The following is an 18988-nucleotide window of genomic DNA, read 5'->3' on the forward strand; positions in this document are numbered from 1 at the left end:
ATATACATAAAATATTTTTTGGAGAATAAATTGGAAAAAATACAAAAAGTTGTTGTGATTTGAATAATTATTAAAAGCAAAGAGGAAGTTGGTTGGTTATAACTTAGCTTTTTTGCCATGTTAGGAACCAATATTCATTTATAAACTTATGACAACTTTAGATCTATCTGAGGACTAATAAGCAGGCTCTAAAATCTTTCCTTTTCAGCTAAAGATTCAGTATGTCATACTCTTCCCCCATCCTTTTGTTGCTCACAAGTCATTTGTATTTTAACTTAAGCAGTTTCTTTTTTCAAATGTTCACATATATATTTTACTTAATAACTCTCTTTAGTTCTTCCTTTTCATTCCACTTACAGCCCATGCAAGGAGTAGCAATCATACACAGCAAACAAAAGAGAATATCTACTGATATTCCAGGGTTAAGGAAAGGGGGGAAATGTACACGCGAAGAGAAGTTAGTGTGTGCTAGAGAACAGTGCCTTCAGCTCTGTAAAGTACTTCAAAATGTCTACAAGTTTACATTGATTTATTTCACATTCTTTTAATTTAATTATCTTAGTGGTACTATTATTTTCTACTTTTTCATTTAAATTATGGATTTTAATAAGCTTCTGTAGGCCCTTTATAAGGTGAGCCTATGGAAAAAAAAAACATGTTCTCAATTCCAAGTAACTGATTCAATATGAACTTTTGGAACATAACCATTTTGTAAAACTTTATTTTATCACGTCTCAAAATGGCCCGTTTATCCATCACTTCCCAGGAAAAACCTGTCTAATAAATGTATTAGTCAGGAGGACAAGGCTATGATTATTAATAAACGATCTCAGTAGCTTCAGATACAGCAAAGCCTTATTCTCGCTCATACTATATGCTCATTACGGGTGAGCAGAAAGTGCTGATTCACGTTAACATCAGTCAAGGACGCAGACTGATGGAGCAAGAAAATGGAGAATTGCAAACTTAAAGGCTTCCACTCTGAGGTGACACGTATTTTCATATACATTTCTATTGATAAAAGCAAGTCACGTGGCCATGCTGAACTTTAAGGGGGCGGGCAGATGCTCAGAGTGATTAGAACTGGAACGCTAGAGAGCGAGCAGCTTAATGATCTTGAAAGGCGTTTTTCAGATTTTCTGAATTTTAGTTGGGTTTCTGGGATTGACTAGAATCTCTTAAAAAGTACATTCTGAGACATTACAGCAAATACTACTGTATGTAGTATATCTAGCAAATGTAGTAACACAGAGCACATTGATTAAAAGAATTATGGAGCCAGACTATATGACTTTGAATATTACTTCATTAGTTACTAGCTGTGTGATATTATACGAATACTTAACCCATATGTCAGATTTCTCATCGTTGGTGTGTAGGTAATAATTGTACATATTAATAGGGAAGAATTAAGTGAGATAATGCAGTAATGTTAGGAGATTATACATATGTGAAATTATTATACAGCTACATAGAATACAAACAGTAGATATCCAGAAATGGGTCTTTTTGATAAGTTTTCCAGGCTTATACCATTAAGGGTATTTAATCATTTTATATGAAGGTCTTTTAAAAATTGATTACATCTTTCTTTTCTTGAATATTTTCTTAAATTTACCTTAATGACATGAACATAATTTAAATTTTTATTGAGAAACAGTGTAATATAGTTAAAACCACAGGCTTTGGAGCCAGAGAGCCTGAGTTCCAGGGCTGTGTGAAAATAGCTGTAATTTATTAAATGAGGCTGCAGACGTTGCTGTGCTCTGGTACTTCCCCTTGCTGAATGGTCCCCGAATGCCATGTATTTTTAGTTTTTATATATAGTTTTCGTTTCCCCCCTTGTCCGTGGCTGTCACTGCTCATTTCTTCTGTATCAGTAGCAGTTTTTTAGGAGCAGTTTTCCTCTCCTTTAATGATGTATTTTCTAATCTCCTGTGGTCTTGGAAACCGACAACTGAACTTATTTGAAGTGTATATTTTGTTAAAAATGAATTCCAAATGAATGCCCGAAGGGTTCTCTTCCTAGTGATGTTTATCACATGGACTTCACGACATTTCTTTTTTTTCTTACAGCTTTATTGAAATATAATAGACAAGTAGTTGCACATATTTACAGTGTACAATTCAGTGAGTTTTTTAAAATTATAGTTGACATACAATAATATATTAGTTTCAGTTGTATAGCATAGTGATTCAAGATCTACATAACTCACAAAATGATCACCCCAATAAATCTACTATGCCTGTGTCCTCTTACATATTTATTGTGATATTATTGACTATATTCTTTATGCTATACTTTCGTTCCCCATGACTCTTTGCTAACTATCCATTTGTGCTGCTTAATCCCTTTGCCTTTTTTCACTGATCCCCCCGGCCTCCTCTCATCTAGTACCCTCAGAATATTCTGCAACATTACTTTTGACTGTGAAGAAACCTGTCTTGCTTGATTGTGCTCTCAGCTATGGTCAACGAAATTGCGTTTAGTGTATAAACGATTTTCTGATAAGTGATTACTAGAATGGTCATTTTAATGGACATGTTACTTATGTGGAAAATTAAATCATTAACTCCTAACACAAGCTAAATTTCTCAATTGAGGTATTCAGTGATATATTTAATATCTTTGATCTTTGGCCATTGTGATTACATAGAAGTTGTAGTAAAAAAGCATTGTGGAGAACATAGATTTTAAGAGATAGGAAGTAATTCATCTAGAGCAGCAACTTTCAAACATCTTTTCTACCAATCAATAGGAAGATATATTTTACATTGCAATCCAGTACTCACACAAGTGTACGAGATGTGTATGTGTATGTACGCATGTCCATGTGTATGTTAATATACATTATATTTTATTTATGCTATATAGTGTACATTTTGTTTAATATATGCAATTTTTAAAAACATTCACAAAGAAGTATTTACCGTTTCTACATGTAATGCACTATATTTTCTATTCTACTTTTTTTATTCTGCTTACAACTTACTCATTGAGTTTTATCCAATTGATTTTGATGTTCAGTTGAAAAACGTTAAACTAAAAGAAATGATTAGACTTCTTTCCCTTCCGATCTCCAGAAATATTATGTCTCTTTTGGACTTTTATTTTGTTGAACAATTGGTAATCTGAATTACTCTAGGTTATTCTTTGGCAAGTACTCGGAATAATTACATGGAATTGAAAGACTTTTTGGGAATGAGAAAAAAACATGTAATTCAAATATTTAAAGAATTTGGGCTGCATTTTCTTCACCGTAGTATGGAGGGGGAATTAAAGAGCATGCAGTAGAACATGAGTGGTCAGTTTGCTTTTTTCATTAGAAATAAACTTTTTAATTTAATATGTCTTCACATTGACAGATGACTGACCGAATTAAAGAATTACCCTTTTTACACACAGAAATTGCTTATTTTTTAAAAGATGCAAGAAAGGCAAAAGCCCTTTTTTTTTAGGGCTATGCGGGTAGTAGAACTTTTCAGAAGTGATTTTTAAGGGATGCTGTTTCAACTGGAAATGCTATCAGATTTTAAGTAGGTTTTCTTTATTATTATTTGGGGACCCCATAACTGAAAATTCTTTTTATACTTAATAGCAGATGACTTTACTAGAGTACAATGGATCATGAATCTTTCAGGCTCTAATGGGGCTGTGCCACATGAACATCGAATCCCCTTCACTTTTACCCTGAGGCATTTAACTAGGGCATTGCGCCCCCTGCTGTTGTGAGAATTGCTGAATAGCTGAAAAAAATAGCTGAAAAAAATATATGTAATTGAGTAAGGTTTTTCGATTTGAATAATTTTTAAAGTTAGAGGAGAAATTGTGTTATTTTTCAGTTCTTTTGCCACATGAAGCTCTGAGAGAACTAATTCAGTATCACCAAAAATTATTTTAATATTGTTTTATCATAGATAGCATTTCATTTAGGAATTTTGAATTTAACTTTTTCCTTTGAGATCAGGGACACATAAAGAGAAATAAGGAATTTTAGAAATCATTATTTGAATTTTTCTTTCTTCACTTACCTTGAAGGTGACTGATTTGAATTGCTTTGATCTTTTTTGAAGCATAGAGGATGGCAGTATCTCTCAGAATGTTTTACAATTTTTGTTTGGGTCCATGGAAAACCTTACATCTAAATATTCCTTTGTTTTTCTTAAATACACCAAGAATACTCATTTCTTATTTCATTTTTTAATGTTATTTTCCTCAGGTTTCATAGTTCAGTGTCAATTATAAATCTTTTCAGTTCCTTTTAAACCCTATAGTTGACATAGTTTCTTATGCCTGGTAACTTTACGTTGCCATCTGAGACACCTATCATAGTCCATGGTTTCAGCAAATGTGATTATATGCAAATTGAATCGGACCTAGAAAGTTTGGCTTTACTTATTCGGTTGTTAGACAATTTGTTCAGGTTTTTATGATATTGAGTTAACTTTTCTTAAGTGTTTAAAGATTTTTTGGCTCATCTAAGAATCGGATCATTTAAAAAAAATATATTCCCTTGTCATAAGTGTTTAAGCCATTTGACTGCGATGCGTCTAAAGAATGCTTCCTTATGTCAGAATATTCCGGGTTGGGAGATGGCAAGGAAATTCCTTGTCACAGTGTATTCTTCAGTGCTCTGGGGAATGCACTGGCAGTGTTTCAAAAGTAATTTGAAAAACTAAGCTTTCTTAGCTTTTTGTCTGATGCACCCGGCAAATAATGTTTTTGAACTTCTCAGTTGCTTTGGCTGGATATTTCTTAAGCTGAATATTGTTTGACGTGCTTGGGAATGATTGGCATGGAAGCAAGCATAAATACACAGCGGAAATGTATTCTTAAAAGAGCCTAGTTCATCATGATATTGGTTCCTGCTTAAAGCTTAAATATCACATGACAGACAGTATATTACAGAGTCATATGTAATGATTTTATTAAAAAAAAACTACCATATTCCACTGGTGAACTTTTAGACAATTTTGAATTGATTTACACGATTTTATTTCTTTTTGTGACTGATATTAATGTGTATTTTAAATTGAGTAATGTTCTGAGTTTTCATGTCAGCTTTGAGATTTTTAACCTGATTTTCAAAGGAATTTAAGCTTGGGGGAATAGGCCTCATAAATATACAGGTCTCATCCGATGTATGTGAATTTTTGCATTCGTTAGACTGAAGGAGAATAGGCACTGCCAGCCCGCTGCTCAGGCGGATTAGGTAGCGGTAGCTGCTGCAGATTACAGTCAACTGCATTTTGTGAGTCTTCCCCGTTCCTTAGGAGATTGTGGGAACTCAATGCTTAGAGCATCAGTTTTCAAACTTTTGGTCTGAGGACCCCCATAGAGCTTTCGATTATAGGGGCTTATATCTATGAGTATTTACTGTATTCAAAATTAAAACAGAAAAAAGTTAAATATTCATTTAAAAACAAACCTGCTACATGTTGGCATAAATATTTTTATGAAAAGTAAATTTTTTTCCAAAACAAACCTTAGAAGAATGGCATAGTTTTACGTTTTGCAAATCTCTTTAAAGTCAGGCTTAATAGACAACAGCTGGCTTTCATATCTCATTCAACAATCTGTTGTGATATCGTATATCACGTATGTCATATATATCATGTCATGTAGCCTATTATAAAAGAAAGAGTTAAAAAAAAGGAAAGTAATATATTAGTATTGTTATAAAAATAGTGTGACTTTGCGGATCCCCTTTAGCTGTCCTCAGAGCACACTTTGAAAACCAGTGAATGAGGGCATTCCTTTAAAGTTTTTAATTTCTATTAAATGAAAACACTCCTGGTAGTAATAATTCACCAGGGGTCTAAAATTAGCTGCTTAAATCCAGCTAGAAGACATACTTTGTTTTGCCAAAGTATATTTTTTTAATCTTATATTTGGATTTCTAAGCATGACCCAAATCCTCTCATTTCCCTAGGATAACCCTTATTTTCTCCTGTGTTTAGACATTTAGTTATATTTCTTGCCTTGCTCTTTGGAAATTTGAGTATTCAACCTCTTGTATCTTAGACTCATTCTTACCAGCTTCCCTGGTGCTTTGTGAAGGGGGCGGAGAATGCGTGACATGCGTAGGATTGTGAGATGCGAGGCCCTTCCACAGAGGGACAGCAGCATAGAGTGAACGCTGCCCAGTTAACCAGTAGGAGACTTCCTGCTGCCCAGCAGTCACACGCACTGCACTTTCTCTGGTCATGCGCCTGCTCTCCTCATAAACCTGACCTCATCCTCATCCTCCGCTCAGCACCGTGTTCGCTTCCCATTTCACTGAGAACGTAGAAGCTGTCAGGAAACTTCCACGCGGTCCTGCTTGCCACACTTACCCTCCTGCTTGCATCTGCGCCTCCGTTTCGCTCCCCCCCATTACCACGGATGAACTCGCCCCTGCCCCGCCCCCTCCCACGCCGTCTCCAGCGGTTCTCTCTTCCCTGTATCTTTTTTTTCCCCTCTCGAGTAGATCATTCCCATCGACACACAAATGTGCTATTATTTCTATCTTAATAAAAATTCTTTTTGACTCGCACTTCACTCTTTTACCTTTCAGGTATCATCCCATTTCCTTTCTTCCCATTACTATAAAACGCCTCAAAAAATCGTCTTCATTTCCCGTTTCTTTTCATGTACATTCCTGTCCTTTTCAGTCTGTTGTCCTCCTCCTTCCTCTCTCCCTTGTCTCCTGTCTTTTTCTCTCAATTCCCTCCCTCACTGTTAGACACTCTCCTTAATCTTTTCCATTCAGGCTTCCATATTCCCCGCCCCATTCCCCATCACCCTGCTCTGGTCCAGGTGCACTGACCTCTGCGTTGCCGCGTCCAGCAGTCAGTTTCCAGCATTCATATTAGTCAGGGCAGCCTGTGAACGGCACTCGGTACAGCTCTCTCCTCCTTGAACTTTTTTCGTTTGTTTTCCAGGGCACAGCACCCTCCCGATCCTTCCTCTACGTCCCCAGGCCTTCTCGGTCTCCCCGTCTGCTTCCCCCTCATCTCCCCAGCTCTCATCGTTAGACTGCGCCCTCCCCCAGGCCTGAGCCTTAGACTCTTTCCCTATCCGTACTTACTCTGGTGACTTCATCCATTTCATTAAGTATTCTGCCTTTACTGATATAAAAAGATAGATACTTTTAGCCTCTTTTCTGATTTTCTTACCCCAACAATCCTTTCCCACTTGGATGCCTTATAAGTACCTGAGATTTAACACATTCAGAATTAAGCACCTGACCCTCACTTCCACCCACTCCCAGCCCTCCCTAAACCATCTATTTTCACAGTCTTTTTCCATCTCCATAGATGGCAGCTTCCTCTTTCAAGTTAACTGACCAAAACTGGGGAACTTTTATCCTTGACCCTTCTCTTTCCCCCCCACCCTCCATCCGATCTTTCAGGTCAGTCAGCTGTGTCTTCAAAATGTAGATGCTACCCTTGGTCGCAGCCACCATCATCTCCTGCTGGTTTAATACAGTAGCACCCTAACCAGCCTGTGTGCTTCCGCCCTTGCCTCAGTCTTGATACTGTACACAGAGGGATATTATTAAAATTTAAGTTAAATCATCTCATTTCTCTGCTCCAAACTTTCCAATTACTTCCCATCTCAGAGGAAGAACCAGCATCCTTAAATGGCCTGTACGAGTTGATATGTTCTCTCCCCTCTTTGCTTGTGTAAACAGTTTCTAGAATTCTCTCTTGTTCTTTCTGCTGAAGGCACATTGGCTCTCCTGCTATTCCTCGAACCCAGTAGGCACATTCTTACCTTAGGACTTTTGCACTTCCTGTTCATGCTGCCCAGAACGTTCTTTCCTATTTTTTTGGTTCATTTCCTCATCTCTTTCAGGCTTCACTCCCAAGTTATCCCATTTAAAATTTCCACCCTTGGCTCCTGAGGCTCTCTCCTTTTCCTTGTATTTTTTCTCCATAGCACTTAATCACCACATAATCTGTCTTTCATATAATTATCTTGTTTATTGTCTTCACCATCTACTCACCCATCACCACCATGCCCCAGGCCCAGAGGCTCCAGGCTCCAGGCTCCACAACAATGTGGAATTGTGTCCATTTTATTCACGCCTGTGCTCACCATGCCTACGACAATGCCTGGCACATCTGGGTTCTCACTGCATGTTGGTGGGTGGCTGGATGGATTCGTGTGTGAAAGCAACGAATGTCAAAAGAGCTGAGCCGGAGTCTTCTTCCCTTCACTCTCAGCTGAGTGAGACTGGAAGGCCAGCTGATCATCACTGAGCCTTTCGTCTGGCTTAGACAAGTAAAGGAATAAAATAGGCCCCAGTTCATAGGATTGTTGTGCGAATCATGAGAAAATTAGTAGATTGTTAAGATAAGGAGACGAAAAGGAAGGAGAAGCCTCTCGGGACTGAGCCTTGCAGAAAAAAGTCTTCTTACTTTATAGTTTTGACTATTTCTAGGCCTGGTTATCAGGGGTTTGTTTTAAACATTGACATAGCACTGATATCGATTTCTTTCGTGAATGGTGTAAATTCGGGGCAGGAACCTTTTAATACAGTGATTCTCAAAGTGTGATCCATAAACTGTTTGTTTCTGGTCCGTAAAGAGTAAATCCAGAAATTGAGGATGAACATTTAGACACTTGTAGCAACTTAATCAAATATTTTTATATATGCTGAATGTAATAATAGAAATTTTTGAACTTCTGTCTTGCATATCTTTTGTTTAATTTTATTTTTTTCATACTTTACAACAGGATTGGTCTCTGACACATTGGAAGGAAAAATAAAAACCTGGCCCTACACCACAGATAGTTTGAAATGACGGGTTGGAACAGATGAGCATAGTGTTCTTTTAAAATATTCAAAAGTCTGTATAATGTTGAAGTCAGCATCACAAATTACCCTGCCTTGCAATACTTTCTAAGTTTATTTATGAGCAGAAATGAGAATGTTTCTTAAAAAAATTGAGCAATTAGTAGTATTACTTAGAGATGTTGCTAAGCTTTTCAATATTTATAATAATTATAATAGCTAAAGGTCAATCTCATACTCAATAAAGATTCATCAAGTGCTTAACTTGTACTAGGCACTTTACGATATAATTTATGAATCTGTGTGCAAGTTAACTTAAAAATGGAACTAGCTCAGACATCCTTCCTAAGGCTGCTCTTTAATCAGCAGAGCTGCACTGGTCAGTGAAACACATGGACGGGGCTGAACAGACTAGTATAAAAGTTTGATCCTTAGTTCAAATCTTGATTCAAATCCCTGTCTGTATAAATTTTGATGCTTCTAAGTTTGAGGATTGTGAGTCCATGCTAATTTGCATGGCTAATTTGTACTTAAACTAGTTTTCTTTTTTATGGCAGGAAAATTCAGATTCCTAGATTCAATAGCACGTCGTTGTGCCTGTTTCACAGTTCCACGTGATTCATTTCAAAAAGAACCCACGTTTGAGTCAGAATAATGTTAGACCACATTTCGTTCACTGGAAGATAGAGTTTCTAAGGTTTTCTAAATTCATATAAATGTCGCTGTGTTCTGTGAGGAGACCCAGAATGGTTTTGAGAGGAAGAATGGCACCTGATTCATCTTGATCTAGATTTCCCCTGGTGATCTGGGTTTCAGGGCACTTTCCAAGGCTGTAGAAAGATTTTATCAGCATGTAGGGAGTCGGACCAGGTCAAGAGTTAAGTGATAAATTTTTGATTTCTTCCGGTTGAGACAAGTCTGATTTCCCTTATTGTTACAGATTGCCAGAGCAGATATTGTTGGACTCTAAACTTTGATCACCTAAAAATTCAGGGTTATTTTCTTTGACTATTCTGTCATATGTCCCTAAAAGAAAATTTAAAAAGTTGTTTTGAACACCTTTGAAATTCCCCCCATAATGTCAAATTTACTTTTTTCATTATATATTAATATGACTTAAATTTTAATTTAACAAAAGCATCATAAAATGAAGAAATAAAGCTTATCTTTATATCATGAAAAAGCATTATTTTGTAAATGGCCTTTTCTGACTTGTTTATGAAAAACTGGAAACGATCAGAATAATGTTTTCCAATTAGGAGGTGTTTTCCATCTTTTTTTTTTCTTCTTTTTAAATCTAAGTTGCCTTTATGATGGTTTCTTTAAGAAACTTAAAGTAGATTTTTTTTAATAACTTCATTTGACCTGTTTATTACAAAACTGTTATGGAATTTCACACATCTGTTTCAAAACGCAGCTCCTCATAGACTACTGCACTGTTTCTCAATTTTAATAGGCCTCATTATCCTATAAATAAACCTGCATTTTCTTACCTGATCAAGTGAGCAAACAATAGGGGTTAGATGTGGCAAACACTTTAACCAAAAGCACATGTCTAGCCGTCACCGTGAGGTAGAGTCATATCAAGATTGCTTGAAGTTATTAATGGCAGTAAAATTTATGCTTCCTCCTGTTTTCCCAATTAAATCAAGAAGCCTTTTTTCTTAAGATTCTTCTATCACCAGCTGGTTCCAATCCTGTGTGTGTGAATATTGCCCGGGGTGTCTCCATTTCTAATGGTGAAAGCTGACCAGAGCACATGAAGTCGGTGATGGGGACACGGCAGTGGGAAGGCAGTCATTGTTCAGGGCTCCCTTTCAGCTCTTGTCATTTGCACCACAAGGACGCGTGTTTGTAGGGCATGTTACAAAGAAGTTGTTGTGGTGTGCTGTGGATATAATAAAAGAATACTACAAACAAGATAATAAAATAACTGAAAACATGTTGAAAATATATGAGAAATAAGCTACATGGCAAAATGTCCAGTTGTACATACAAAAAAAGAATGCAAATGCATCGAAAGTGTTGGACTTTAAAGTACTTGTTTAGCGAATGCCTTTTAATGTGACAGAGCTATTGAGCTTAATGGTAGATTTACAATTTCAGTTTCTTATGGTTTTTAAATTAAATAATATGAAACAAAAATCATTTATCCACAAATCATTGTTTCACAAAATTATCATGACACCTGTTTCCGTACTGATCATTGTAACCTATATAGTTGTCATTCACCCCCTGCCCCCATAACTCATGGTTAAAAGCTCTTGATTTTTATCTATTTACCTCACATCTTTATTAGATTTGACTGTGAACGAACCTATTACAGAACCAAAGACAGTCTAAAATAGTTGCAGTCTTAAAAATTGGTTTCTCTAAATTCAAGTTTTAACTGAAGCTGTCTAATCAGACTGGGTACGTATCTCTAATATGGCCCCAATAAGTTAAACATAAAATTATATGGAAACGTGTACCAAAGATGTTGTAATGTACCTTCGGTGTGTTTTTAGTATATTCCAATATAGTCAATATATATGTTCAGTAATTGTGGCAACTCTCTTCTACGTGGTGTTTTTGCCTGTGTTGCTAGAGCTTTAAGGGCCCTCACTGTGTAGTAAATGTAAAGACACTTGTGAGTTTTGAACTGTGTTGTATCCACGTAGACTTTCTAGGGGTGATGTATCACCTACTCTATTCGAACATAGGGGCGCTTACATTCCCACTTCTCTTATCTTTCACAGAGCCTTTGTGACTTCAAAGGGAGTTTTCCACTTTGAACAAGACATGGAGTGTAGAAGGGAATGAGAATCTGGCTAATAATGTGGCCCATAACTTGTGTTCTCACTCTGTTTTTACAAAGTGTTGGGCTGGGTCTACTGCAGAAGCGGAAATTTGGCTTTGAGTTCTGGTGTTCAGAACTCATATTTCTGCTTGACTGAACTGTGAGTGGAAAATCCCAAATGTCTTACAAAATTAGTGGCTAAATGGTGCTTTTACTAATCACTTCAGAGATGAAAAAACTGAAGACAGTTTAAAATTCAAAACCCATCAGCATGCGTTTGCCCTTTAATTGGCAGAAAATCGATTATGAGAGCAGCCTAGAGAGCTGATTTTTTTTTCCTCCTTCAGCTGCTCCAGCTGAACTACAGCTGCAATTTTTTTTTTTTTTAAAGAAAAGAAAAAAAACCTCTTGAATGTATTTTATAAGTGCAATAATTCCCACAAAATCAGTTACTAGAGTTAATGGCCAGTTTGTTAAGGCATTAACTGCCCTCAGCTGGGAATGACCAGTTTTGGGGGAATGGCCGCACGACTGCTAAGATGATTCAGTAACACTTTCAAATAATGATCCAGCTAATTAACGGTGAATTCCTGTGGAAATCCTATCGAAGCACTTATGACCTCTGCATTTACTAGCCAGTGAGTTCATCATGATTCATGTTTATTACCATAAATACCCAAAGAATCATAATGACTAGGCCGTTTTTTTCCACTCCGGCCTTATTACTTGACCAGATCTGACTAATCCACCTCTCGTCATTAAGGCCTACTTCTCAAAATATTCAGTCTTTTCACTGCTCTCAAAATTCAGAGCCTTTGGCGCTATGCCAGGATACCGACTATTGGCAGCCCGTTTTAACTTGGGATGCCGTTAGGGGATAATTGATGTGTGTAAGTCTTGAAAGAGCCCTTTTGAAATGCCTGCCATTTGTAGGATGTGGAAGAATCAAAGCTGGTTAGCTGGAGTTTATGGTTCTCAGTCATGAATTCTTATGAGAAAATCGTACCCTCTAGCCTCCCGAATTCATTTAGGTTATGCAAGATTGTTGGAGTTGTTTGTCTTTTTTTTTTTTTTTTTGACGTTTATGTTCTAAGAACTAAAATATCCTTTCTTTCATTGAATGAAGATAACTATTGGCTTATAATAAAGAATAAGCTCATATTTTACTCAGACCATTTAATCTTTCTTAATGGCTGTTTATTGCAACATGATCTGCAAATTAGCCTTTAAGTAATCATAAATGTTGGCTACCAGAAAGCCTCTACTTTTTGTTGTTCAGCTGTGTTTGAAGAGATGAATTCAGGTTATTTCCAGACAGCTTCTCACTCCAAGTATTCACTTTTGTCCTAAAATACTTCATCTTTTGTTGTGGCTGTCAGATATCTGCTAGTTGTCATTAGGTTTTAGGCTATATTTTTGTCAAGCACTTAATCATTTATATAATCGTTGAATCAATGAATAAGATACCTGTGATTCATATACTATAATCTTCATTCATATATCATAGTTCTTTAGAAGAGAAAAGAAATATGTGGTATTTAACAAGATATGAATTAGAATCACTAAGGTAACATCTGGGTAACAAGACCATTTACAAAATTATTTCCATTTTTTTCTGAATAAAAGGGCAAATGTCAGTTTCTATTTTTTTCATTCCTAAATAAATAGAAAAAGGAAAGAAAATCAATTTTATAGGTATTTTGTAAATCAATTGATTGAATTCTAAGGAACCTTTGCCCAGACAAAATGTGGAAGACATATCAGCAACACGAGTTACATAGGCTTCTGAGTACAGTGCTGTTGTCCCTTAGATATATCATCACCTCCTTTCACATTTTCCTCAAGAAAAAAAATATCCCTGGTGCAGAGCTGGTCACGCTCCCAGTTCTTGTGTTCGGTCGCACTCGGCCAGACCAGGGGCCACACCTACAGGTTTCATTGGCCTAGCACATGCTGCTCCAAGGTGAGCGAAGTGCTGTCGCTCATCGTGAGGTGGCCGTCTGTGTCGTCACACTTGTCTCTGTGACCTTTCACCTTCATAGTCCACCTGCTCCGCCGCCATTCCCCATTCCAGGAGTTCCACGTGGAAGGAGAGGGCGCCGCAGCGTGTGGCGGTGTGGAGCGGGCACACGCTGATCAGTGCTCCACGCTTCCGTTACTTTCTTTACTCGAGTTTTATTTTCATGAAGGAATTTATAACCCTGTGAGAATGAGAAAACGATGGAGGGTTCTTCCCAGACTGGAGCTTGTAGGTGACTCCTAAGCCCATACTATTGGGGAGAAGGGGACAGCAGAGCTTCATAGGAAAGTGACTGGGTGGAAGGACCTGTGGCTCAGCACAGGCTCAGAATGGACCTCTAACCTGCACAAGGCCAGGTTGCCCGGCGTCGGCAGAGCCACACGCTGACCCCGAGCGGTCGCCTCCATGGCCTCCACGTGGGGGGACCCAGCTCTTCCCCGAGGGCCGCCACTGCTGCTCACCGCCCCGCCCGCCCCCGCTCGCCTTCAGGCTTCTGCACCTTGTTTTTCTCAGTACGTCGGCCACTGCTTGACGGCAGTTCTGGTCCAACTTCGTGAGAGTGATTTGTTTTATATAACGCTCATCTTTTTTCTAGGTTTATTGCCATCCACTTGGTATATAATGTTATGTAATTTTGCGGTGTACAGCGTTAACGATTTGATATGTGTACGTATTGTAAAATGGTGACCAGTCAGGTTCGTCACACATCTGTCACATCACATTATTACAATTTCTGTGTGTGTGGCGAGGACTTTTAAGGTCTACTCTCAGCAACATTCAAATGTACACTACAGTATTGTTACCTGTAGTCACTGTACTGTTTATTAGAAGTAGGATCAGTCAGATATTTATTGAGAAGCTTGCATGTGCTCTATACCACGCCTTACGAGAACACCAAACTTTACATCTGGCAAGGCTTTCTAACTGCCTTAAACTGTGCCTAATACATGAAAAAAGTTCAGTGAGAATATAAAGCAGTATTTTAAAAAACACAAGTATTCTAGTAATTGTGTGCTATGGTAGACATAAGAATAATGGTGCTAGATTTATCCTTCCTGTTAAAATATATTTAAAATCTTTTTGATGTAATTTATCAACTAAATTTACTTACATGCTTGATTGTTTTTAAACTCCAAATATCTTCAAGGATTTCTCATAGCTCAGCATCCTCAAGAATATTGTTCTTTGGATAAAACTTTCTGGTTAAACTTTCCCAGCTCTAGTTTTGCTACTAACTTTGAAATAGCAAATAGTTCCTTAAAATATGGTCTCTCCGAAAGCAGGTGGAATGACGACATGGCATATTAAAGTCCCATTTTATTTTTCAAGTCTATGATGTATCATTCACTTTTCTCTTTTCAGTTTCGAGGTGTATAAAACTAGAATTATTTTACCTCAGAAGTTCTGAGGCAATCCTTAGATTACATGCTTATAAGTTTATAGCCTTTAGCATTTTTTAGTTTTGTATTTTTTAACATTACAAATACTTTTCTACTGCTTTTATCATTTTGATTATTTTTTCCAATTTTTGATTCATGGGAATTAAATACACATTTTGTTGATTATTTCTTATATATCATCACTTTCAGTAAACTGTATTAATCCCATATTTTGATAAAACAGTAAGGGTGGGAAGGCCACTGTTATTATAGTGGGCTATTGAAAATAATTCTTAGGTTTCGGTTTATTTTTTTCCCAAAAGTATGCCTTGCAAATGCATATTATCTCTTGGAAATTTTAGTGATATTTCACAGATAGTGCGATTCACACTTTGGAATGGAAACAGGGAGCTTGAAATATTTTCTAGATGAGGGTTATATTAGGGTTTAATTCAGTAGTTTTAAAGTTTTAATGCATTAAATTCAGTGTTATACCAAAGAAATGTAATCACATAAATCTCAATCACCATATTCATGATTTTTTATTCCCAGGCAATGAAAACTACAAACAAATAGCAATGTGTGTTCTTTACCACATAAGCATGGATGACCGCTTTAAATCTATGTTTGCATACACCGACTGTATACCACAGGTAAGTGATTCAAGTGTTTTTAGAAAGAGCATTCAAAAAATTTTTTTACTTTTTTCTCGATATTCCAGATATTTTTCTTAAAAAATTCTCTCTTAAAAATAATATAAATTCATTATAGAAAATCTGTTATAATATAAATTTGTTATAAGTACAGAACAGTATAAAATGAAAATAACTTGGTTACCTATACCCAGAGATATTCATTTAACATTCTGCTACATTTCCTTCTACATAGTTAAAAAAACATATATTGGCATTATATATGTAATTATATATTACTTTATTTACTTAATAGATCATTAATACTCTCCCATGTCATTGAATGTTCTTCAAAAATTATTTTCAATAGTTGTATAATATTCTGTTGCATAGATGTACCATAATTTAAATATTGTTAAATTGTACGTTTAGTTTTTTTCCAGTTTATCACATAAAAACAGATCTAAATGTATGTAAGCAAATGAAATAATGTGGAATAAATATCATAGCATATAAATGTTTATCCCATCCTTAATTTTTTCTTTTGTTTAAATCCTAAAAGTAGAATTACTAGGTCAAAAGATATGAACACCCCTTGTGTGTTTGACATATTGTGGCCAGATTACCTTCTAAGAACACATAAGTTTATATTTCCAGCTAGCATTTCATCTTTAACACGGGCTATTATCATTTCTCTAAAAATGGAGTGTCTCTTTTTATTTGGATTTCTATGGATATTGGTGAGGTTGAACATTTTTTATATGTTTAGTATCCATATTATGTTATAAATTATTCATGTCCCTTGCCAATTTTTCCATGAGCATGTTAATATTTTCATGATTAATAAAATCTATATATAATAACTATTTTAACTCTGTCATTTTACAAACATTTCCTAACTTTGTAATTTTCTCTTTAATTCTGTTTATAGTTGATGGTTTTAAGTGCTTTGCATACTCTGATGGGAAAAGGCTTCATCAAAATTCTTTTATTTTTATAGCACTGTTCTCAAGAAAGTTGTTTGATGTGACTCAGTTTTGAAATACTTAGGTCTATTTGTTAGGTCTATTTGTTTTGAAGGAACTTAGTGACTCTTTTTTTACATGGACTCTTCAGGGTAGAGATATTCTGTACTTATATGATTTTACTCTTAGAGAATTTACAGTCATAGAGTAACATTGTACCATTAATCTTTCATAAACTGAGTTCCAGTAATTTGGTTATCTGATGATTGAAACACTGGGGCTGATTTTTAATGTTATATTATTTTCTATAAAATTGTTTTCTAAAATAGAGAAAGCAAAATTACAGGATGTATAATATACAATAAAAATAACACATTTTTCAAAACATTAGAAGAATATGAATATGTCACACTTATTAAAGTAATTCCTCTTAAGACTACAAAAAGGCAATTTCTTATTAGCCTATAATATAAGTTATTAAATTTATATTACTTGAAAATAATTACTATGTAATAAAAAATGGACCACAATTTCTCTCTTTATTAATTCTTATCGACCATCCTTCTATTTATCCCAAATCCATAAGACAGTTCTAAAATTCAATTTCCTATATCAGAATTTTGACACTATCTACATGCCATTAAAAAACTGATAAACTCTTAAGGGTAATTTCTTAGCCTTTTATGTCAGGGGATAAACTAATTACGCTTGTTTATAGGAAATAGACATCCTTCAAAAAATATGCAGCATTTTTTATCTAACAAGGCAAGGCTTCTTACAGAGATAACGCATGTCAGACTACAGCCAGTGTGAAGTGTAATCAAACTCTTTGTCAAACAAGTTTTCAATAAAAGAGTAGCCATGTCAAAGGGAGATTACAGGTGATTTACCACAGTCTCACTCCATATGTTCTGAGGGTTTCTGCTTTGCAATTTCAAAGGGTGTTCCTTTTTCAATCCCATTTAGTGTCAGAACTTCATTGACTACAGGATATGAATTGGAAAGCAGCCAAAAAAGAATAATATTCTTGCCTAGATTGACTGTTTTTGTCCAGATTAGAATTTTAAAATAATAATATTAAGTAAAAGAGATGTAAATGTAAACTAAAAAGGGATGGAAAACTTATTTTGTTGAATCTTGTATTTGGAGTTACTCTTCCCTTTTAAAATGTGTAATCTCAAACATAAAATATAAAACTTTATTTTAAATAAAGAATCAGAAATAAGAACCTGCTTAGGTTACTTTTGAGACGTTATCATTATGTATTGCAATTGAAAACTGTGTATATACAAAATTCTCCCATACCTTTTTTAGAACAATATTCATGCATGTTTTCTTGCCAGATAATTTTCTAACGCCAAACATTTCCGCAGTGGAGTTTTCAGAACATTTATGACTTGTATTTCATGCACAGAATCTTCTAAAACTCATTCAGTAGTCAACAATTTTTTTTTTCTTTTGAAAAGTTCAACCCTTATAGGACTAGGTAAGGTTATATTATTAAATTATATCATAAACATTCTGAAGCTTTTCAGTCGAGGCCATATTTTGAGAAACCAATTGGTACTCTAAAATATGTTTGCTCCTAAAGTGCCATCCAGCCTATAACTTGACTTTATAGGGCGCAATTTTGACATATCTTGGGAAAAGTTGACATGGTTTGATTGCCACGCAGTTCTAAGTTTATTGTAAAATAAAAGCATCATGGCAAGCAAATCTTAGATTCAATTGGAATTTCCAAGCTTCTTTCAGGAATTAAAAAGGTACTCCTTTCATAAGTATTGGCTATTTGAAGTACTGTTTATAACAGTGGTAAAGCTTTAAACTCATTTGTGACAACAGCTGATTAACCTACTTATTAAATAAAGCTATATCTGAAGTTCAGAGTATTTTAGTGTTAATGTTTTATTCTGTTCACTTTGAATGTATGCATATTAGTTTTTGTTTAGTAAAGATCGTCTAGTATTGCAAATGAATTTTTCAGATGAGAAGCCTAAAATAACATTGAAAGCGGGAAAGCAATGGTTTAGTAGTTATTTATATTCATCTTACTGATCAAAAGAGTGTAGAGTATGGTTATATTTTTTAATTACATTAGAGATCTATGTAAAGGAGCTTTTACAAATTGTAAAACACTATACAAAAGTAAGGTACTATTAGTAAAATGTCAGATCTTTTTCTCATTATTTTTGACCTATTCATAGTCCAATTTAGATACTGCCTTCCTTATATGTGTTTTATAAGTTAAGCCTATAATTAGATTAGAGTTCACTTTGAAAATCATTTCACATTCAGAGTAGGTGATTATATATTCAATGTGCCTTATAATCTCTCCCGATATTATGTTGCTTTGCTTCTTTTGTACTTTATTGCCTCTAATTATCCAATATATTCTAATTTTTTCCCTATTATGTCACTATTCTGCACAAT

At 35.4% G+C, this 18988-nt stretch overlaps 1 protein-coding gene across 3 annotated transcripts in view; it reads left to right on the forward strand.

Moving 5' to 3' along the window:
• KIFAP3 (kinesin associated protein 3) overlaps positions 1 to 18988 on the forward strand; it is a 113583-nt gene that overhangs the window by 38187 nt on the left and 56408 nt on the right. For all 3 annotated transcript variants that reach the window (XM_011371719.2, XM_023537578.1, XM_011371720.2), the window contains exon 11: positions 15514 to 15614. In XM_011371719.2, the coding sequence (XP_011370021.2) occupies positions 15514 to 15614 (101 nt within the window). The remainder of the gene's footprint in view (positions 1 to 15513; positions 15615 to 18988) is intronic.

The sequence above is a fragment of the Pteropus vampyrus genome, unplaced genomic scaffold (genome assembly GCF_000151845.1).
Source record: "Pteropus vampyrus isolate Shadow unplaced genomic scaffold, Pvam_2.0 Scaffold194, whole genome shotgun sequence".
Taxonomy (NCBI): domain Eukaryota; kingdom Metazoa; phylum Chordata; class Mammalia; order Chiroptera; family Pteropodidae; genus Pteropus; species Pteropus vampyrus.